Source organism: Corvus brachyrhynchos, unplaced genomic scaffold, assembly GCF_000691975.1.
Source record: "Corvus brachyrhynchos isolate BGI_N302 unplaced genomic scaffold, ASM69197v1 scaffold202, whole genome shotgun sequence".
NCBI lineage: Eukaryota > Metazoa > Chordata > Aves > Passeriformes > Corvidae > Corvus > Corvus brachyrhynchos.
In genome coordinates this window covers 3,723,535-3,746,645 of record NW_008238132.1, presented here as the reverse complement: position 1 = coordinate 3,746,645, position 23,111 = coordinate 3,723,535, and the positions used below count along the sequence as shown (strand labels likewise).

Below are 23,111 nucleotides of genomic sequence, written 5' to 3'. Positions count from 1 at the left end.
ACTCATATCTCAAATAAGAAACCAATGGCAAAGTTCATTGCGGTAAAATTTGCAGCTCAGATGTCTATGTGTTTTTAACTTTGTGAAAATCCCAAATTACCTTCTCAGTAGAGAACATGTTTGGCTTTTTAAAAATGTTTGAGTTTGCTTTGTTTCAAACTTACTGTGTTCACATAATCAAAATATGTTGTCCATGTTTATTTAACCTGGATTTTCTTTTCAATGTATGCCTTTTTATTGTTAGTTTTGTGGTTTTGTTTAAAATATGTTCCTTTGATTAAATTTTACCTCCCTAGAATCAAGAGGCTGGGATTCAGGTCCAGTTGTCTATGGCTCACCAAAAGTTAGTAGCAGCAGAAAGAGATTTTTGGAATAGGCAGATCCTTGAAAATGATACATAAACACAGTCTGAGAATGTAATTTCATTGTTCATTTTGCTTATTATAACTCACTGATCTCTATCAGCTCTTTGAACAACATTATCAAAACATTACGAGTTTTTGTTTATCTTCTGTGGAAGTAGCAAAGCCAGAAATCCAGGAAATCCTGTCACTGATGGGCTTTCTTCTCTCCCCTAAAGCTTGTCTGTCTGAACTCCAAATTCACAAGGTTATGGTCAGTCAGTCACTCAGAAAGACTTTCTTAAATGTTAGGTGACTTGCTTTCCAGAAAGTACTTCTGTCTTGATTATTGCAGAGAGAATCAGGGATAACTGTCCCTGTAGCTTCTGAGCATCATTTAGGCCCCTGCATTTAAACTGGGCAAACCTGAGCCTGAGTTACTGAGCCTGCTGGGCTCTGTCTGATTTAGACCACGTGGGAACAGTCTGGTCATAGCAGCAAGAATGAAGTAGTAGCAGTCCTGTAACAAGCATGGCTCAGAGAGCTGGAAATATGAAAAACCCTGTGCCCTGTCAGTAGTAGTTTTGTGATTTCAGCAGCTAAGGGAACATTTGTGTCATGTTTTCCCAGAAACAATTGCTGACCACAACTGGCAGTATTTCATACATCCTGTACTATTATGAGTTACATATTTAGATGTGATCACATACCCAACCTTTTCTCTGACAGTTACAGACTTAACAGCTATATTTGTTTGTAAATATACCTGTGACATCTTCCAGTAAAAAGAATTACTGTAGTGGTGCATTGTGATCAGCCATTGCCATACTGGTAAGATACAGTATCTAGCACATTTTTCTAATTTCAAAAGCAGCGCAATGAATTTACTTTGTCATCAGTATGGTTGCAGTATATTGAAACAGTAATACATTGTTTGTCCTTTCTAGTCAAATATCAAAGCAAGATATATATATTAGTTCTGGTTTTCTCTTAAAATTGCAAATGCTTTTAAACTTAAGTTCGTTTTAAACATATGAAAGTTGCATATTAAAAAGGATTAGAATTTTCTCTGTAATATATAAAATATGTGCATTGTGTAACACCCATGCTTAAGGGGATTAATTTTTTCAGATTTTATAAAAGGAAACAAATTCTTAGTAGTTCTGCATGGAAGAGGCAGATGCTAAGTAGCCTGAGTAATTTTAACATTATTTTGGAAACAGGTGAGATCAGATTTTGTCAGCATTCTTTCCTATTTTAGGAGAGGATGTCAACTCCATGTTTCTCCAATAAAATTTCAGCTCAAATACTGGCTTTTGTTGAATAAACTTCCAAAGTTATTTAACTGGTTTTAGCTACCTCCATAATTAAAAGCCATTTTCTTCTCACACTGCTGTTCCTTGAACATCAAATAAGTGCAAAGCTAAACCATTGTCAGTGAGCAAAATAGTGAAACTAGTTGAGATTTTGTCAGTGAAGCTTTGCAGTCTTCTGTTGTTTGTCCCTCCTGCCTACTGAAAGAAAGCAAATGACGAAAATTTGACAAAGCACCAGTGCTAAGGAAGTGATAAGGATCAACTTCTGTTCCACTACTTAGAGTGGCTGAGTAGGAACAAAGCCATCTCACCTGCATCACCCTGGAAGGTGCATGATTGATTCCAGATAGGCTTTGCTTACTCAGCAGCATGTTTTCTCCAGGAGTACTTTTGTCATGGTTAATTGGAGTGTTGAAATTTGCCTCTGGGCTTTTGACAGCAGGGAAACTCCTACAGTGTGACATTTTGGTGGGACGTGTAGGGGTCACTGGGAATTTGCAGGTGTCTCTTTGTGATATTACACAACTCTAAAGGCAACGAATGAATGATCCTGTGGAAGAAGGGATTTATCTTTCATCCCAGGCATATTTCACGATAGTGGAAACTCCTGGTTGGCGGTACAAGCAAACTCTTGGATGCCCCACTGCCAAAGTGGCTTAAAGCTAGGTTGACTGTAGCACCATGAAAATGTATCAGAGAACACAACTGGCTGAATTCACAACCTCAGAAATCTTTTCCCCTTTTTCCTTCTGTGATTTACTAAAAGGCTGAGGTTTCCATGTATTGGCATTGTTTTTGCCTCCCATGAGGAAGCATCTGTAAAGCTTTTGATTTTGTTAATCAAAACATTTTTCTGTGGCTGTGTAGTCTTTCTGCCCACTTATTTTCCTGGGCAAGTAGAGCATTAATCTTGAGTTATTATAGGCAATAGTCTGTAGTCCAGAACTCCTTCTCTACACACCAAAACAAAAAAACCATACATTTTGTCCAAAGCAAAATCAAACATCCTCTGAACCTGAAGAAGTCATTTTCTGCCTGCTCCGACTATACAAAACTATAAAGATTCATCCTTTCAAATCCCAGGCCTGCAGTTTACTGGGGATTTGTAATGTAAGACTTCCTGCTCATCAGAGAAGAATTGATTTTCATTCCTGAAAATCAATGTTTAAGGGAGTTTGTGTCATGCTGGATATTTGATTTTCCTCCAATTGCTGACCAACAATTTGCTGAGAGGGAAAAAGCCTCATATGTATATAAATTCAAAATTGTCTTTCCTTGCTGGGCTTACTACCAGGATGAGCAATTTCAACATGAAGATTAAAACAGAAATTAAATAAACTAAAAACCCCATGTATACAGACTTCGCTGTCTTTAGAGAGATCCTAGGTATTATGAACCATGATGAAGCTATCCTTTGAAAACATGCTTAAATATGTTGCTTATATTATTATAGTACTTGAGTCTTCAATCTTAACTGCATGCTCTGTGTACAGGAATTCCATGAATATTTGAGTACATGGATTGTAATGTATTTTCATCAAGTCAGGCTGTAGATAAGCAATGTCCTTTTAACTAAAAGAAAATAAGTGTTTACTGGACTGTCTCTTGAGTATCACGATTTTGAAAGTAGCTTTTTTAAATATGTGATTAGTTTATACTGTTAATACTGTTTGAAAAGCAACCATTTATCATTGCCTGAACTGGATACTGTTTAGTTTTACCTTTAAGTCACCCAATGACTTTTTCTTGTTCTGTGTGGATTGAAAACACCTAACAAGTGGTCAGTTATATGTGTCACTTCAGTTGTATGCATTTCTGAACAGGCTTGCCACACACATTTTCAGCATATTTGCAAGAAAAAGGGTTAACATTTCTGCAGTTCACAGTTAAACTCCTATGTATGAAACTACTGAAAAAGACCAAGTTACAGAGGGAACATGTTCTTTGTCAGTGTGAATTTTTCTTTCAGAGAAGAAGACCAGGACAGCTGGGTTGGATTTGAACATGTGTTTGGATTTGACTTATGCCAAAACTGTCACATCATTACAAAGAAATTAATGTGTATGTCACGTGCACTAGGTCTTAAATTGTCTAACACACACTCCCATCACTGAGTAAGATTTCTTTTCTGTTGTAGGCCAAGGGTAAAGAAAGGCAATGGCTGAGACACCAAGCTGTTGGAGAGCTTGATGATGCCAAAATCATTGATGGATTGACAGGAGAAAAAGCCATATATAAACGACGGGGAGAACTTGAGCCACAAGTAAGTATCCAGCAAGAAACAGGGAAAGGTGGAGAAGAGCTTAACCGGTTTGCTGATTTCATAGTGGCTGTACAGTATCTGTGTTTGGAGTTTGAGTAAGTTACATGGATGAGAAACTCAGAAAAATGTCTCTGGCTTGGGATGTCCCTGACACAGAGGCAACCACAGAATGGAAAATTTGCTGTACCTCTTCAAATAGTCTTACATAAATATTTCCTGTTGGCCACCCTCAGAGAGAGGACACTGATCTAGGCAGTGCTAAGTTTTGATCCAATGCAACAGTTTTTTATGGTTTTATTTTGTATTTTAATGACCAGAAGGCAATTAGCAGAAAACATTTCTTTTGTTTGCTCTTATAGAAAAAAGGAAAATACCTTTTCAATAATTTAATTTTTATTAACAACTATGCTGATCCCCTAGGAAGTTAAAAAGAAAGTTTACAAATGCAATTTCCTTATTGCACCTATGCTGATCCCCTAGGAAGTTAAAAAGAAAGTGGTTTACAAATGCAATTTCCTTATTGCATGGTATGCAAATAATTTCAACTTCCACAGATACTTGGATTTACAAGAATAAAAATTATGGTGGAATAAAAAAGTGTAAGGAAAAGCCATTAAGATAGGATAAAGTTGACTGTCTTATGGCCTGATGCAGCCATTCCTTGGAAGGCATTACAGTTAGACCTATGTGAGTCAGCAGCAGAGAAACCACTTGAATCAGACCAACTAAACCTGGCCAGAACTAGTGGGGCTAGTCCATAATATTTAACAGTAATACTTAATGACAGATTGCAGTTTTTAAGTACACGAAGGTTTTTTTTTTTTAAATAGTTGAGTACAGCATCTTTTTGCATGTCAGCTACCCACATGTGATGAATCTCTGGTATTATTTTTTATGCTATTTGGTCCTTAGGTTGCTTTGAATGAATTATGGAATTTGGCACTGCCTGCGTGGAAGATCAATAAGGGAAAAGTAATTGAATCCTCAATTCTCATTTGTTTCAAAATGTGTTTACTCAATGTATCAGTTTTAAAGCTTTGTAAAAATAATTCAATTGCCAAAAAAAAGGACACCTTTAAGTGTGTGCATAAAAACCAAAATAAGTGTAGGATTTAATGAGCCTTCTCTTCTTTTGTTTCTGGAAGGGCAGGGATGCCACAGTCTATTAAAAGAATAATTAAAAGAATTAAGTACACAAATCCTTTTCAGGTAAAAGGAACATTTTAGCTATTTGTTTATATTGTGACTGGTTTTTTTTCAGACCATCTTTAATAGCCTCATACTTGAATCCAGACACATCTCATTGCATGCTAAATAAAACACCTCCCTTGAATGTGCTATACCAGAAATTGTTAGAACAGATGGGATTTGTTTTCAGGAAAGAAAACAATGGTTTCAGCATCAGAATGAAGATAGAACTAGTACTTAATCAGAACAAGATTTCATACATTTTTGGAACGTTATTAACCTCAGCAGACAAGTTTTTACAGTCATATGCAGTCCCTGTTAGCACCGCATGCCAATGAAAAGCATTTCCATTATGAGCCTTGGCAGAAAGAGCAAATTTCAGCATTTCTTTACTGAAATAAAATGTTAAGAATCAAAACTGATACAGAAAAAGTATTTTCCTGACAGGCATGTGTGGAATTTTTTGAGGTATTTTGTTTCCAGTCACTGAAGGTGAGGGAAAAGAATGAACTGAGTTATCTGTTAAAAAACTGGTTTGAAATAGAAGAATAGTTGGGGTTTTTTTCTTGAAAAAAAACCTCAACAAATCTAAACAACATTTGCTGGATAAAATTTTCTTGATTTGCAAAATGCATTGGGTTCTCTGTCTGGAATGGTTTATCTTTACTGATGTTCAGCTTTCCCCTTTTGTTCTGTTGTGTTTCCCTGTCAGCCGGGGAGCCCCCAGCAGAAGCCCAAGCGCCTGCGCCTGGTGGTGGATGTTTCCGGCAGCATGTACCGCTTCAACGGGGTGGATGGGCGGCTGGAACGCTCCATGGAGGCCGTCTGCATGGTCATGGAGGCTTTTGAGAATTATGAGCACAAGTTCAAGGTAATTGCAGCTGGGCTAGGAGCTCTGTGGCTATTACACAGGCTGTGTGGAGCAGTGGAAAAAGTGTTTCAGCAGTCAGTCTAGCCAAAGATTATTATTCATTCCCACAAGGAAATAAAGACATAAATCTATTTCTAGCAACCTGAAAAATAATACTAGGGAAAGGATAAGAAACATTACACATTTCAGCAGGGGAGTATTCAATCTAAAACTTTTATTTAGTGAGATTTGCTGCGGTTTTTTCAGGTTTTATCTGTTTCTTTGAGCAGAAACACTTAAGCCTACAGAACACAAGTAAATATGAGCTTCAGGATATGCAGAGATACCACATCTTTCCATCTGCCCAGAGTGCACACAGCAGTACTTGGTCATGGGAAGAGACCAGACTGCTTTGTCCCTTCTCTCTTCTAGTTAACTGAAAGCAAGAAAATAATTTCTTGTACTGAAACATACTGGGTTCCCAATGTTACGTAATGGTAGCCTGCAAATGAAATGTAGATAAATGTAACACTCTTTTTGTCTCAGTAAGCCTAAACAAGGTCCAGGCTGTGTTTCTTTAGCCATAAAGAAGACAGGAATGGCAGTCTCCAGTTAATTCTGGACATACCCTGTGTTTAGTGGAAGAATAGAAATGTCCGCTACCTTTGCTGAAGAGCATATCAAAGATAAGAATTAAATTATATCTGAACAAAATGTAAAATCTCCTAAACAAAGCTAATAGAAACTTAGTCTAGATCAATTCAGTCCAGTCTGCTTCACCTTTTTCCTCCAACAAGATAATTCTACAGGTTTCTGTTCTTCCATAGAATCTTATGTACAAAATCAGGCATATGCTTTTAAAATGTCTTCTAAAGTACAATCATTAACACTTCTATTTTTCAAGAGAAAAGTCGATAAAAGGAGATAGGCATTATGTTTTTATGCTATTTTCCTAAGAAAACAAGACGAGTGCTACCATCTTCTTTGGCAGTAATGCTTTCTTGCCCTTAAACTTTCTTAAACGGAGCGTGTTGCAAAATTTCAAACAAATTTGAAACTATGGTTTTGTTCCCAAAGTCACTACATTCCTTAAAATGTAATGAAAATAGGCTGGGTAGAGAGTGATGCTGTGTAATCCTGTTGGAGGAAAATGCTGCAACCATAAACTCATACCTTAGCTGAGAGAAGCCATGTGGGAACTCAAATGTAATTTAAAAAATAATTGGAAATCAGGGCTTTATTGGTTCAGCTGCTCACGTATCTTCTGCTCACTGATAATATGAAAGCTAAGGACAAATATTTACAGTGACAGTGTAATTATGCAGCACAATTTGTGTAGCTTGGTAAATCAGGCATATCTGAGCAACAAAGATAATAGTATGGCAAAATGCAGGATCATCCACAGAGAAAAGCAGCGGGCACAAGGATAAATATCATATACTGTGGTGTAGTCAGCATGGTTTTGTAAAGGGAAGTAAGGTATCTATGTGTGTGACAAGCAAGGTTGGTTGGTAGAGTCTCCTTAGCCAAAGGCAATTGGCAAAGTCACTGCCAGAGGCTTGTAAAGAAATGGTAGAATTTTGGGGATAAGAGTGAAATCCTTTAGATAAAAAAAATACTGCTAAAAATATAGAAAACTGACTAAGTGGTCATTTTTTAGAGGGTCAGTGGTGGAGCTGTGGTGGGATCTATGCCAGAGTCCATGTTGTTCTGTATATTCATAAGTGATCTGTTAAAGGGGATGAATAGTGAAGTGAGAAAAGTTGCTAATTATATAAAGTTATTTGGGAAAATAAAAAGATAAATCTAGCTCCAAGAAGTTGGAGAAGGACCTGACCATAAATGGTGACTGGGAAATAAAATGGTAGGTGGTGTTTAGTACTTTTAAATGTAAAGTGCTGTATGTGGAAGAAAAGAATTTTGAATTTAAATACACAGTGAGAAAGTCTCAGCTTTCTATTAGCCCTCACTCCCAGCTATAGACTGGTGTCCAACAAAGATGTCTTGTAATTATGTTGTGTGGTTCTTTGAACGCTCAGTTCTCACCAGCTGTCAAGAAAGCTAATTGAATGTTCTAAACTATTAGCAAAGGAAGAGAGAAGAAAGGAGAATGCATGAGAATGTTGCTGTAAACATCCATAGTGCATTCACAGTAGGAGTAATGTGTGCAATTTTGCTTCCCCATCTCCCAAAAGCTCTTGTAGAGCTGAAAAAAAAGAGAGGGTGACAAAGATTGCAAAGGATATGGAAGTGTCCCCATACAAGAAATGGCTAAGTAACTAACCAAGAACTGCTCAGTGTGGAGGAGATAAAAATCAAGGAGCTGATAAAATCTTGACTAACACAGAAAGGGAGACCAGAGGACAGTTGTTCATTCTGTTCTACTACAGCTGTTCTGCTCTGAACAATAAATTCTGTTACATTCACACAGCTGAGGACAGTGGCTTAGAAAGTGGTACACTGGAGAAAGATGTAACAGTGGCAGAAAACCACCTGTACTTACTTCCAGTGCAGCTCTGAAGCTGAGAACCCAGAACCCTCAAGTGCATAGTAAAGGAATGACATGTAGAACTAGACATGCAACCAGCACACTGGGGAGAATTAGTTAAGGTCATTACAAGCTCTCTTCCGTTCTGTGATTTTAAAATCTATGGGTCAGGCTTCAGAGAGTGGGGGAGACAGTGATTTTTTTTTAAATATCACTGACTCCATTCTGTACAACTCTTGACATTTTGCAAGATGCTGCTGATTTTTCTCAGGACAAAGCTGAAGGTTTGGTATGTCCGCAAAAATAGCATCCATTTCTCATATCTAAGAGAGGAACCATTTGAAAAAGATAGAAGAACACACAGCTGTGTAGTGTGCAATGAAAAATCTGCAGTTTATCACTTTTTTCTTTCTTTCTTTTCCTTATCCTCTTCTTGCCTGGTTTTATAAAAATAGACTTTTTTGGCCTTTATAGCCTGCTGTTATCTGTTCCTGTTGTAGCTCCATCTGCATGGCTCACAACAACATATGCTGCAAATTTGAGGGGTATCTTGTACAACATGTGTTGAACCAAGGGGATCATCTCACTTGTTGAGCAAAGGGGATTTACATAGTAAAGTTCCCTTCAGCTACCTGACTCCAGTGCAGACTTTGGAAAACAATTCCTGGCTTTTGCTCAGGATGACCTTTCTGTTGGTGCTTCTCTGCTAAATATGATTGTGAATTAACCAGATGGGCATTTTCTTGGCTGTTTTATCCTACCCAGCTGAGCTTTCCCCGTGAGCGGTACCCCTTGGTGTCAGGGATGATGCTGATTGTCAGATGATCTTAACAGCACTGAGTGAAGGTAGAAAATACTTTCGTCTTGCCTTCTTGTACAGAAGAGCTATGTATTGGGTATGTGACTGCACCAAGGAGGTAATGAAATTACTTTTTATATAGTCAGACAAGTGCTGCAGGTATTTTTCAGCTTTTTTTGCTCATGTGGGACATCCTCTCTACTTCCATTTCACGTAAGTGCAGGCAGTGAATCACTCCTTGTCAAGGGGAAAACAGGAGGCCCATCTTCTGAACATCCCATTTTAGATGCCAGTTGTTTGAAAATGCACGGAAGGGCAGTTTGTTCTCTTTTTTATCTGAGGTAGTACTATGTCTGTCACAAACTGTATGGTTTTATATCATCCCTGATTACTGATTTGCACACATGATGGCAGATTGAGGAAGTATGTCCAGTAAATTATCCAACAGCAATTTTATGAAGCCTTAAAAATACTGTGACTCAATAAAGAGCATATTATGTAACTGGTAGGAAAAGCCTGAATTGTTATTTATAGCTATATTTAAGGGACGTTACAGATTTTATATGACTCTTTTAGCATTTTGTGTTTGTAAAATGTACTGTGGAGGCAGCACTGCTAATTCAGGAAAAGAAGAAATTGTCCACATGTTTGGCAGAATTGTTTCTTTTAAATAATAAACAAAAGGTTTGAAATAAATTCAGAAAAATAGACTGTTCAGTGTTGTCCAAAGAAGAGACGAATTTACAAAGATCTAGCCCTCCAGCAGAGTCTAATTCACACTGCCTTTTCCATTCAGCACACATCTTCTTTCAGCTTTTTAAACGCCTTCAGAAATTAAACCTTTTGGCATGGCAGCTGTGGAAGACAAAGTCTTCCATTTTACCCATTTTAGGCAGCAGCAACCATCCATTCAGTGCAAAAAGTGACAGTGGAACAGAGATTGTTTTAACCTTTCCCTATGGAAAGAAACCAACAAAATGATGCTATTTCGAGATACGTGTTTACATGTTGTGTACCCTGAATAGAGCAGTCCTTGTCTCAGTGTACCTGAGGCTGTTGGAAAACAAGTTCCTGTGTACCACAATAATATATTATTTCAATTAAGCTGCATTATGACAAATGTATTTTGCTGCTGGATTTGTCCTGAGAGCCTTTGCTTGCTATTTTTTAAAACAAAACCAAGATGGTATCACAGCTTTTCTCTCACTTGTTACTCCATCCACATAAATCCTCCTTAGGGAATTTATTGGAAAAAAGCATCAGATTGGATCCTTGCTTCTTCAAAGGCCCTTCTTCTGTGCTCGTCTTTATCTACTGCAAAGGAAGGAAGCTGGTTTTGACAAAGTCTGCATGGGCCTGCATGTGTTGGGGTTCCCAGCTGACCAGGACTGTGGAGCTGTCTGCACCTTTTGCTTACAATAAGTGCACGAAGATAATATGAAATCCCTAAGGGTTCATTTACTAGAACACAAATCATGAGGAGATATTATTTTACTGCAAGAAAGAGAGATTTTAATTCTTCGCCATTTCAAAGTGACCTTCTTGGCTCCAGTTTTGCTCCTCTCCCAAACTCTGTTTTCCTAAGTTGTGACAGATTCCATACATTCCCCTGGGCAAACATCTCCCTTCTGTCACCTTGTGCTGTGAACCCTCTCCCATCCCCACTGCCAGGGAGGGTCTCCCAGCCTGCAGTCTTATGTTGACTTAAGTCAATCCAAGTCAGTGCAGCTACATTCCCTTGCTGTGAACTCATGCAGCCTCACAGTTTGGGGAGCTGAGCTTCCCAAAAGCAAACTCACACACATTAGATTTTGGCTACTCCTGGTCCTTGACTTCCAGTGGGATCAGAGGACCGTGAGGACCAGTGTACAAGGGCTGTTGACCACAGCTCTTCTCTTCCCCAGCACAGCAGGATCTCACTCTCTTTTCAGGAGGCCCTACTTGGCCCAGAATGCAGCAGTCAGGAAGAATCAAACAGCCACTTCTTCCCTGCTGCCTGGTGAAACGTTTGTGAAATGTTTTTAAATCACAAATAGCATAGTAAGCTGTCAGCAAAGAAACAAGGAAACTGATCACATCTGTTAGAGATAACCACACATATTGGATGCATGCATGGGCACACACAAAGAATAATAAGCAGCTCTCTGAGCAGGGAGCAGAGAGGACATGATGTTCCCAGGTGGATGCCTTTCCATGCCTGCAATAGTTTGCTCAGATCATTTCAGCCTCACCTTGCCTGTACCCAGGTTGTCTGTTCCCACCTTGTGCAAGAATGTGGAGGGAACCCTACTGCAGGGTCAACATCTAGTGTTTCATCTAGGAGATGCAGCAGTTCCCCTTATACAGGCTGTCACACTGAGTTTAAGCTCAGACTGTTTGAGATGAAAGCTTGGTCTGTTACTGGTGTATGTCAAGAACCACAATGATATTCCCAAACAGCAAAGTTTGGCCTATTCCCAGGGACTCAGTATGGCAAAGCTGACACGAGGGCACCTAGTGTGAGACATACAGGAAGCCAGGAAGGAGCCTTCTATGAAGGGATCAGCCTTTTTACACAGGAGAATGGCAGCATTTTGCTTTACATAGTTAAGCTGTTGATTTAAAAGTGATACCAAATACAAAACTGCTCAGCAGAGGATGTGCAAGATTTCATAATTAAGAGCCTACCCTGAAGATGTGTGGGCATTTCTGACATTGCATAAGAACCACGAGCACTGTGTATTTTCTGCTCCATTAAACCTCTGCTTTATTTAGTTCCTCTGATTTGAATAGTCCCTAATTTTTAAAACAATACTCATGCACACATTCCCTGTGTGTGGTTCAGGTTTTATTAAACAGAATTTATTCCTGTTTTATTTAGGAATGTAACCTCAGCATTATTCTCAAAATTTGTGTCTTTTCATTTGCCATGTCTTCATATCCATCAAGAAAGAGAGTGTCTGAAGCATTACTGGTCATAAGAAATAGGTTTTGAAGAGAAAGCGTGTGGCAGACTGAAAACTTTACATGAGGCTGGGTAGCAAATACTAGGCATGTAAGATCTGAGGAGAGCAGAAATGGGAAAAGCCAACAGAGCAGAAAGAAATGGTATTGTGTGGGGACTAGATTATATAAAGATTTTGTAGGGGGAGGAAGTCTGGTGTATGTGGGGCTGTCATAAAATGGTCTGACCTTGGGTGAAATAATCTACAGTATGTGGCACATTTGCTCTTTTACAGAGGAAGGTGTCACCTTTAAAAGTATTGTTCCAGCTGCTCTAGCTTTCTTTTGATATGTTTTAAAGCAAATCAGTGATGTGGAAACAAAAAGAGCTTTGTCTGTAAAGGATGCCATTTCTCCACTCTCTAGGACCTGACATACCAAATAAAGTGTATTTCAATAGGAAAGAAAAGACAGTAAAACTTTGACAAATAGACATGCCTTTTACCAAATGATTATGTGGGAATTAGAGATGGTGAATCCAGCAGGAACCTGTAACAGTACTTGAAAAAAAGAAAACAGTAAGGTAAAATACTGCATCAGGACTCCCTGTCAACTAAAGGCAGGTCTGTGCCAGCTGGGCAGGGGGAAATACAGGCATGTTCATGCTGAGGAATTGCCAGCTCAGGTCTCTCTGGGCTCAGATTCTGTACACTGTGCTCTCTTGCTTGGTGTAGACAGCTCTTAAATCCATTTCTGTCCTGCTCGTGAATTCTCCCTGGGGTGAGTACCACATCCACAACACAAAGAGCAGGTCAGGACCTTGCCATAACTCAGCTTGTCTTGGTTTTCATGTTACAGCAATGAGGCTCTCACATAAAGCAGAGGCCTTCGCGATATTGCGTTATTTGTTCAACAGGATATTTGAACTGTTGCGGTTCTACATGTCAGTTTTGCAGCATCTTTCACAGGAGAATGATGTGCACACCATCTCCTTTGAAAACATACAGAGGCTCTTGGAATTCACTTCTCCACATACTTTCAGCAATACCTTTGATCTCTTATGCACAAAAATAAGGAGTGCTGATTTTCAGAAAAGGGGACTTGTAATACTTTTTTTTTCAGAGCAGAATGAGGTCACCAAAAAGATTCATCAAACATAGGAGCTACTTTCAGACAATGTGTTTCTTGTTTGTCAGACTCAAGAGGATGAAAATTGCTGCTTTAAAAGAAATACGTGGACAATGTGAGAGGGCAAGGTCTTGATCTTACACATCACTGCTCTGCAGTTGGTGGGATGATGTGAAAAACAGACCATGGAAATAAGGAGATGTTCCTTAATTTCATTATTTAGTAGTTCTTTCCTATGTTTGCATGTCAGTAAGTAATTGCAAGTAGTTCCCTTAAGCAACTCATAAACAGAAACAGGGAACAGTACTTGGGATTTTTTGTTGAGAATTGCAAATTGCCTTTGATCTGTCTTGTGTCATTGTGAGCCAAGGGTCATTCGTGACTAACAGGTGACTGATGATGTTTCTTTCTTGTAGTACGACATTGTTGGACATTCAGGAGATGGCTTCAACATCGCCTTGGTTGGGAGTGACAAAGTTCCCAAGAACAATAAGCAAAGATTAGAGATTCTTAAGGTAAATCCTACTAAGTGATGCTGGGTAATTAAGGACTTTATGACTGCAAGGATAAAATTGTAGGTGGGTCACAGAATGGAAAACATGAGAATAGTAAAATAAAAGAAAGACAAGAAAGCAAAGTCTGTGTATTTGCATAAAATTGAAACAGGACATTTCAGAGACATGGCAGAAAACAAATTGTGCCAAAATAATAGAAGCTGGGTATGCCTTATTCTGGACTGCTGTGCCATAAATGTGTCATCTTGGCTACCTGTCAAAAGATAGGGGAAGTTCCAAAGATTATACAGTGATATAGATAGCTCTGCCCAAATCATGTGGTATTATTAGTGCATAAGTGACTAATTCAAAACTGTAGGGGGATCCCAGGTCAGTGATTTAGCCTGGTACCTTCAAGAAGTTATGCATCACAGTAGCATTGGGAAAATGTGTCAATGCTAAATGGGAAATGTGTTAAATCACAATGGTGAAGTGTGTGTATTCACCAAAATTTTTCTGTAGTAGGATGAAGAAAAATTGAGTATATTGTGTATATTGTAGGATTTACCTGCTTGGCAGCTTGGTGGGCTAGAAGCATGTATTTGAGCTTCCTTCAAAACCTATTTTTAAAAGGTTGGGAGCTACTTCGATTAGAACAACTTGATTTAGTAACATCTAAAATTCCTTGCCTTCTACATAGATACCAGCTTACCAGTGAATATGGTGTATTTCTTTTGTAACAGCTCAAACAAAATGCTTCATTATTTTTAAATGTGACTGCCACTGTCAGGAATCGGATATTTGATAATAACTGAGACACTACTAGGATTTGGAAGTCCAGTGCAAATTAGGAACAGGCAGGAGCTGTTCACAGCATTAGGAAATGAAGCCCTATTTTATTCCTTAAATACGTAGGAATGTAGCTACTCAAACTGCAGCTGACCGAAGTATTTCACCTTCCCTAAGGCCCGGTCTAATTAGGTCCCTGTGTGGATTTTGATTGTTTGCCCACTGTGTTTTTAAGAAGTGCTGCCTGTCTTAAAATATGACATATTAGGTACAAAAAGATGCATCTTCTGTTGTATCTGGAGCACTGTCTGCATATCTGATGCATCCCCTAATACAGCCGTAGTGAATATTTACTCCCTCCTGTGCTAGCTGAAATGAATGCTTGTTCCTAAAGTCATCTTATGTGTTTCCACGTGGTTATGCTGTGCACACAGACCATGCATGCCCATGCCCAGTTCTGCATGAGTGGAGACCATACCTTGGAAGGGACGGAACATGCCATTCGGGAAATCACCAAGGAGGAGGCTGATGAGTATTTTGTTATTGTCTTAAGTGACGCAAATCTCGAGCGATACGGAATTCAGCCATCAAGGTTTGCACAGGTCTTGACCACCAATACTCAAGTCAATGCTTTCGCCATATTTATAGGATCCTTGGGAGACCAGGCAGATAGGTAAGTGTGTTTGGTTTATGCCTAGTACTGTTTGCTTTCATTCAGCATGAATCTAAACTCTGCTTTTATTGCAGTGAGTTGCCCGTGCTGTTGTTCTGCACAAGGTTTTGAGGTTTTGGTCATAGTATCATAAAATCATGGAATGGTTTGACTTGGAAGGGACCTTGAAATATCACCTATTCCAACTCTCCTTCCATAAGCAGGGATGTCTTTCACTAGATCACATTGTTCAAAGCCCCATCCAACTCAACTTTGAACACTTCCAGAGATACAGCATCCACAACTTCTCTGGATGACCTATGCCAGTGCATCATCACTCTCATTGTAAAAATTTCTTCCAGATCTCCAGTCTAAATCTACCCTCTTCCAGTTTATAACTCTCACTATGTCCTTATGAGCCCCCTGTATTTATTGAAAGGCCTCAATAAGGTCTCCCTGGATTTTCTTCTCCAAGCTGAACAACTCCAACTCTCTCAGCCTGTCTTCATAGCAGAGGTACTCCATCTTGCTGACTGTTTTTGTGTCCCTCCTCTGGACCCACTCCAACAGGTCCATGTGGTTCCTGTGCTGAGGACCCCAGAGCTATACACAGTGCTCCAGTTGGGGTCTCACCAGAGAAGAGTAGAGGGGCAGAATCACCTCGCTCGCCCTGCTGGCAGCGCTACCTTTGATGAAAGAGAGCCAAGGTACAATTGGCTGTCTGGGCTGCAAGTGCACATTGATAGGTCCTGTCCAAGTGTTCACCCATCCTTTTTTTACCATTATTATTAGTAATGTACTGGTGAGAAGCTGTACATCCTGAGTTGTGTCAGGGAGGAGACTGGCTTGTGGATCCTGCAGACATACCTTATAGCCAGCAAGTCCAGAGCATCCTGTGCATCCAAAGGGAGCAGCTGAAGCCATCCTCCTGCTGCAGGATGTGCACTACATCCTTACATAGTATCACCATGTAATCACAACAAAGATGTGGTGCCTTTGTTATTGCCCGGTATACAGTTCCAATGTGTGTAGGCCTAAGAAAAGAGATTGAAACAAAAGAAGCTGGAGTTTAATGGTCTTCAAAGCAGCCAAAAATTTGACTCAGATACTCCCCTTGTGTTAGAGACATAAATTCTTTGGAGTGTCTGAGGCAATATGCCTGAGTTTAGTTGTGCTACATAATTTCTCTTTAAAATGTTTGGGCACAAGGGGAAAAAAGAAGAAATTCTGTCCCAGGTGTTCTTCCAGGTTCCACATCCACTGAGGACCAGTACCTGCAGCAAAAAGCTGGTATAGCCACAGGTATCAGCGGTGTCTTTTCTGTTTCTGTTTGAGTCTTCAACTAGAGGAGAATGAGAGAAATCAGAAAGGGAGTTGGCCCTCAGTAGATAATTCTAAGAAGTAAAGGCTTGAAAGATACAACTGCACAGCCCCCGTGAGTTGTGGCTGCAGGTCTGTACACCAGAGCTGTGTTATTCATCAGAAGAGAATCCATTCTGAAAGATTATAATTACAGAAAGTTCCTTTACTTTTGATAAGAATTTTAAAAAAGAAGAAAAAATCTTTGACCAAAAGATTTTGAAAAAATCTTTCCTGCTGTGTAAGAGGAGATCTTATAATGGCCTAGTTTACTGGGCATGGAAAATGCACACAATGCTGTAACTGAAATGCATTTCTGTGTATGTGGAAGTGCAGAATTAGACAAAGCCTTCCTGTAACTGCTGTGGGGGAAGGAGAAGGGAATTCTCTGTTGCAGCTTTTTTAAAACTAATTTTAAAAGTGAGGGTTTATTTAACATTGGAGGAATAGTATAGAGCATAATCTCATCTAAAAAGCAGAGAAAAAATAAATCCCCAGCCTGCTAACTGGACATGAGGGACATGGGGTTTGTAACACGTGTCTAGTTTGACTTTTAAGGGTGGGTTAAGCTGTGAATAAAAATGTGTCAGGTTAATATTAGCAGAAAAATACATTTCCATGTAATCTGCAGCAATGTCAAAGAAGCAATACAAAGAGCGCAGTTAAAATCATTGGACTTGTTGAACTGAACGAGCTGTGGGTTCATGGTAGTCAATTCAGGATAAGTATCTTCATTTCCAGTGTAAATCTGTAGCTGCCCTCAGCAAACCAGTTGTGGTGACACCTCATGGGGTCGCTGGTACCTTGATCAAAATGGAGTTCTGGCATGTCAGAAAGAGGACATGGATGGAAATCTCTGGAAACCCTCTTGTTTGTGTTGCTGAAAGGAGCTCTCTGCCCTGGCTGCTCTCAGTGTTTTCTCCCTCTGTTGCTTTCCCAAGCCTTTAAATTGCATGGTGACAGCAGTGTGAACAGCATGGATTGGGAAGATATTCAAGACGAATCCTGTCTTGTGTTAGGGAAGATAATTTGGGATGGTAATTGTGTCTTGTCCCTCATTCTGCTCCTTAGGCTGCAGAGGACACTGCCAGCAGGTCGCTCTTTTATTGCCATGGACACCAAAGAGATCCCTCAGATTTTGCAGCAGATCTTCACATCTACCATGTTGTCAAGTGCCTAAGCATCACTGATGTCACGGGGTGTGAACTCAAAGAGGAAACCCACTGCTGCTGGAGGTACAAACCCTAAAACTAAGGATAAACACAATTATTAATAAAATACATACTCTCCTCTAATCAGCCAAGCAACCATAATCTACATGATGGCCAGGCTGTAAATTTTCCCCCCAAATCTCTCAAGCGACTTAGCACATTCAAAGAACTGCATCAGGGCAGAGGATGGCGACAGAACGAGTGTTTTGCCGGAGGAACAAACAAACAAAGGACAGTTTGTGATCACTCCTCTGCCCGCTGTGTTGCCAGCACTGCGGAATCATCTCATCCTGTTTCATGAAACATGGTTCACTGGGATTTGGTAATCCTGTGCAAGGCAGACCCAGGCAATCTGTGTCAGTGTTTCATGTGCATGTGTTTGAATGGGTGGTTAACTCCATCTCTGATTTAAACAGGACTGCTCTTGCCAAGCAGGAAATCCTTCCTTCGTCTCCTGTTGCTTTCTTGTCTTGACAGGCATCAGGGCTTCACCCCGACGCTGGGAACAAAGGAGCAGTTTGGAAATGCTGACCGTCACATGTAAACAGTCATTATCTGATCAGGCACTGTGCTCCGAGTTGTCAGATCTAGAGAAAGTGGCTGTTAAGAAGTAAAACAACACAAAAATAGGTTGGTTCAGTTCTGCCTATGAAAAGTAAGGGGAAAGGGTCAAAATCCTCCTCAGAACTCAAGAGGCAGCGTTTCCAAGGAGGGAATTCCTGCCATGTCTCTGTTGCACAGCCGATGATGCTGCACCCACTGCCCTGTTACACGGAATCCCTGGGGTGGCCTCAACACGTGGGGGTGACTCTTCAGTCGGGAGACAAAAAGGTTACTAGTGCTTTGCTAGAGCTTGTTCATGGTCTGTTTTTCTTGGGTCATTTGAAGGTAAAACTGGAGGAGAGATTTAGACATGACAAAGTAAGTTATTTTTTATAAAGGAAGAGGAAGAAGTATTTTAGCAAGATATCTGTGTTAGAGTGTATTTAATATCCAAGTTAGTTATAAAGACTTACTTTATGATTCAATCAGTTGATGTTTGGCTTGTCCTATGAGGCGATAATTCCTCTTTATCTACTAAAGAAGAGATATTTTGTAGTTCTTTGGGAACAGTGGAATACTCAATGAATTGAATGTGTGATTTAATTAAGCTGGTGTTGGGGATGTGCATCATCACTGATACTCTGATCTTAATTAGAAAGTAATTGAATAGAAGAACATTCAGGAAGAGTGCTTATAAAAATCTGAAGGAGGACTTGCAATTCTTTTAATATTTCTCTTAGTCGTGCAGTTGATCAAGCTGCACCTTGAGCAGTATCTTTGGAAGGGAGGAGGCAGATTCATTTGGTCTCGTTAAATACAACCATTGTTGTTTTAAAGGGTCCAGCTTATGGTGGTCATTCTTTACTTCATCAGTCCTGCAGCAAAAATCTTTACCAGCACATCAAAAATGTCCCGTTTAGGATGAGTTTCAAAGTCTGGTCAGCTTTCAAACTCTTTATGACAAGAGGGGACAGAAGACATTTTTCAAAGTCTTGTTAGCATTGTTATGGTAACTATATATGTGAAAACAAAGAGATTGAAGATGCAGTTCCTGTTTGGAGAGAAAGGAGTTGGGAGGAGAAGGCTGAGAAGGTTATCCCTGGTTGGGACAAATGCACGTGTATGCACATACACACAGATGCTGCTACTAAGGGGAAGTGCACTTCAAAATAAAAAATACCTTGGTCCTGTAAACATGAGATACTAAATGCAATAAAGAATTGATATATTAACAAGGCTCTTACTAAATGTGTGTTTACATGGAAATTCCTTCAGCACATCTGCCTTTGTTGCCAGCAGTCCTGAAAAAAAGAAGCTTTTTCTTGCAGTTAATTAGCAAATGCACTGTACACTTTCTACATGACCTGAGTGAATAAACTTTTTCACCTCAGATTTCCATGCAGTAAAATACTGTTATCTTTATCATTAAAAAAAAGTGGTATTTAAGTGAAAAACTATGATAAATCCAGTTTTTAATCTTTTGTTTGATTATGCCTCTAAATTATACTTCATGTATAAGTATCATTTACAGTTACCTTTCATTACAGTTACATCATTTATAGTTACATTTCTGTAGTGTTTGGTTTTATTCTTTGTTTCAGGAGATGTCTGTTGTGTTTCAGTTCATCTTCCTTGGGCCCATAGGATACAGCCATGTCCAGGACCAGGCCTGGCCATGAGGGTGGGTGGAAATTCTAAACCTTCCTCTTTCAGTTTAAGGCCATTCCCCCCCTGCCCTATCGCTATCTGCCCTTGTATAAAGTCCCTCTACAGCTCTCCTGAGCCCCCTTTAAGTACTGGAAGGTGCTGTAAGGTCTCCCTGGAGCCGCCTTCTCTCCAGGCTGAACAACCCCAGCTCCCTCAGCCTGTCTTCATAGCAGAGGTGCTCCAGCCCTCTGATCATCTTTGTGTCCATCCTGTGGACTCCCTCCCACAGGTCCATGTCCTTACTGTGCTGGGGCCCAGAGCTGGATGCAGCACTGCAGGTGGGGTCTGTCAGGAGTGGAGAGGAAGAGGTACTTCAGTAGATTTTGAGAGAAAGGGAGAAGAAATGAGTGAACCTTTTTTAAAATTTTCGGTTCAGAAGGAAAGGGTTTGGGTTTTGGCTTTAGTAACATTTCATTGCAGAGCATATTTGACCTGACAGCGTCCCTCTAAATTATAAAAATTCAGGGCAAAATTTTCCCCAGGCTGTACATCTCTCACCTTCTTTAATGCCCATTGCTACCCCAGGGAAATCAAAGCAGCAACTGTGCTTTTCCCAGTCTCACCAGGACTTGCAGTGTTATTTCACTGCTCAAAAATTCAGCAAACACTCGTCTTTCATGTTACTGGGACTTGCAGAGCTTCCTAATATGCATTTATTTTTAATTAGTGGAATGCTTAAAAGTAACATGGCTTTGTCTGGCTAAAAGAAGCGCCAGTGGCTGCTCTCATTGCAATGCAGGCACCAGCTTTGTGTGTCACTCATCCCCTCTGAAAGTGTGTTAAGGTATTTTTCATCTCACAGTTTAATAAGGCGCTTTTGCACTCATCAGTTTTTATGGAAAGACCTTTTTTTGGGAATGAATAGAGCTGCCAGTTGGAGCAGGGCCTGACCTATCACTAATGCTTTGATAGCATTAGTCACATCGGCAGTAGTGATTTTAATTACCTCTTGTAATGCAGATTTTGGTCTAATTCTGTTTCTATATTTACTGTGTTCATACCCACTAGGCAGTTAGTAACACTACACAGTCATTTATTATTATTTATTATTTAACTTTGGTGCAAAAATTAAAAAAAACCAAAACAAAAGAAACCAGAAAGTCCAGACTGAGGAGATTTCAATCAGAGCAAATGCAGGTGATCTCTCACTCAGGAATGTGAGATTGTTTACAACAATTTGTAGCAAACAAATTCCCCTACAAAAAAATAGCTTGCAAAGCAAACTGTTCAGCTGAAGGATTTCCTCTTCTAGGAAACAGGCTTTACACCACCAAAATAAACAGGTAACAAATTGCCTAATTCAGAAGTGGTTTTGGTTTTGAGATTGCTGTGTCAATGTGAACAGCATTGTCACTGAATAAATTTTTTTTTAAGTCAACTATATTTTCTGGGAAATGAATGTTGGGAAGATTGCAGAAGAGATTTGACATTCTTCAGGATGAAGGTGATGGTGGGTTTTTTTTCCAAAGACAAAATTATAAAATTTGAATAACTTCATATTCATGAACATCTATTCTCCACCTTTTGACAGGACAATTAAGCATATGAAAATCTATTTTTAAAAAACAGATACCTTTAACATTACTCACAACATCCTTAGTCTGAACATCTGGTGTGACTGCATGCAGAAAAATTCTGTGTATCAGAACAAAGATCTACTACTACACTTGTAGCGTGACCCTAGTCAAGAAAAACCTCATTGCAGTAGATATACTGACAGTTGGAAATGTAGAAAAAAGAATCTCAGATATTGACCCTGGTTTTTCCAGCCATCACATACAGTTTTTCTTTGGACAGGCTGAACTGTTTAAATCCAGGTAGGGGCTGGAAACTAGACCCAGACCCTGGTTGCCTGAGGCTGTGGATCCCTACCAGCTGGGTGTAATCTGGCACCAGAGTTCCCTCGGTTCCAAAAGAAACATAAGGAAAGAGAGCAAGCAGGGGAAAAAAGGACAAATTCTTCATTTTCAACCTGCTCAGCTTTCTGAACTGGCTTGACTTGAGCATCAAAGCAGGCATGATCAGGATGTAGGTGAGAAAAGCAGATGAAGTAGCCAGAAAGATCTACCAGGCACAGCCACGGCAGTAAAATTACCCCCAGTGAAAACCCCAACGTGAGGCCAGGAGAGGATGGTCAGGGGAGGCACATTTGGCTCATGGAGCAGCAGTGAGGTGCTGCCATGCCAGGGCCAATCCCTGCTGAGGGGACCAAGCAGCACAAACCCACCCTGGCTCAGGATGGGCAGGCTCAGAGATGGAGCTCAGCTGCCAAAGTCGGTGCCACATCAGAGCCATAAGGGCTGAGCCTCACACTTCAGCCCTTCAGCTCTTGTGCTTAAGCCTCCTCATCAGCAACAGGCATCAAATAAACTTCCCAGGCACGTGCTCAGAGTGAATTGAGGCTTGTTAACCTCATGGAACAGTGCCATGGGGACTAGAATACACCATCTCTGTTCCCTGCATACAAATTGCATGAGCGAGCTTTCTTTTTAAATAACATACAAGTTAATTTCTAGCACAAGCCAAAATTTACTAGTCCCTGGAACCTCTTACTGAGGGTGGAAATATTCACTGAGTACCTATAAACTAAACACATCTCACAAGTATGAAGAAAAAGAAGTTCTTTTTATACCAGGACTTGATACAAAGCCCATTCTTAGCCTTTTCATTTCAAATCATTAAATGAATATTTTATATTAACTTCTCTGGCCAGGCTGAGTAAGATGACAATATTATATGCAGACTGTGGTCTGGAAAAAGTCCACAAATAACATTCATGGTTAGGAAAATGTGTTATACTGAAGGGTGATATGAGGAATGGTGTCCCACATATTTTTGCTGTCATCATGACTAAATCATGCTCCATGCCATCTGCACCAACATCTGCATTTCAGCTTGGATTGGTTCAACATCTGCAAGGTCACCTACTTTGGTTTCCAAATTGATAATTTTAAATGAGTTTGAGGGTTTTAAAGAAATGCATTTTGTTAGAAGCAAGGATGCTCCCCTTGACTGCTGCATTCAGCAGCAAAAAATGCAGCAGAATTTTGATGCACCAAAA

At 39.9% G+C, this 23,111-nt stretch overlaps 1 protein-coding gene across 1 annotated transcript in view; it reads left to right on the top strand.

The window, feature by feature from the left end:
- The window catches only part of VWA8 (von Willebrand factor A domain containing 8), a 169,152-nt gene extending 149,417 nt beyond the window's left edge, over positions 1-19,735 (top strand). The window contains exons 40-44 of the mRNA XM_008633141.2: positions 3,795-3,920; positions 5,821-5,979; positions 13,712-13,810; positions 15,013-15,251; positions 17,661-19,735. Of these exons, the coding sequence (XP_008631363.2) occupies positions 3,795-3,920; positions 5,821-5,979; positions 13,712-13,810; positions 15,013-15,251; positions 17,661-17,769 (732 nt within the window). The 3' untranslated portion in view covers positions 17,770-19,735. The remainder of the gene's footprint in view (positions 1-3,794; positions 3,921-5,820; positions 5,980-13,711; positions 13,811-15,012; positions 15,252-17,660) is intronic.
- Positions 19,736-23,111: the final 3,376 nt, after the last annotated feature.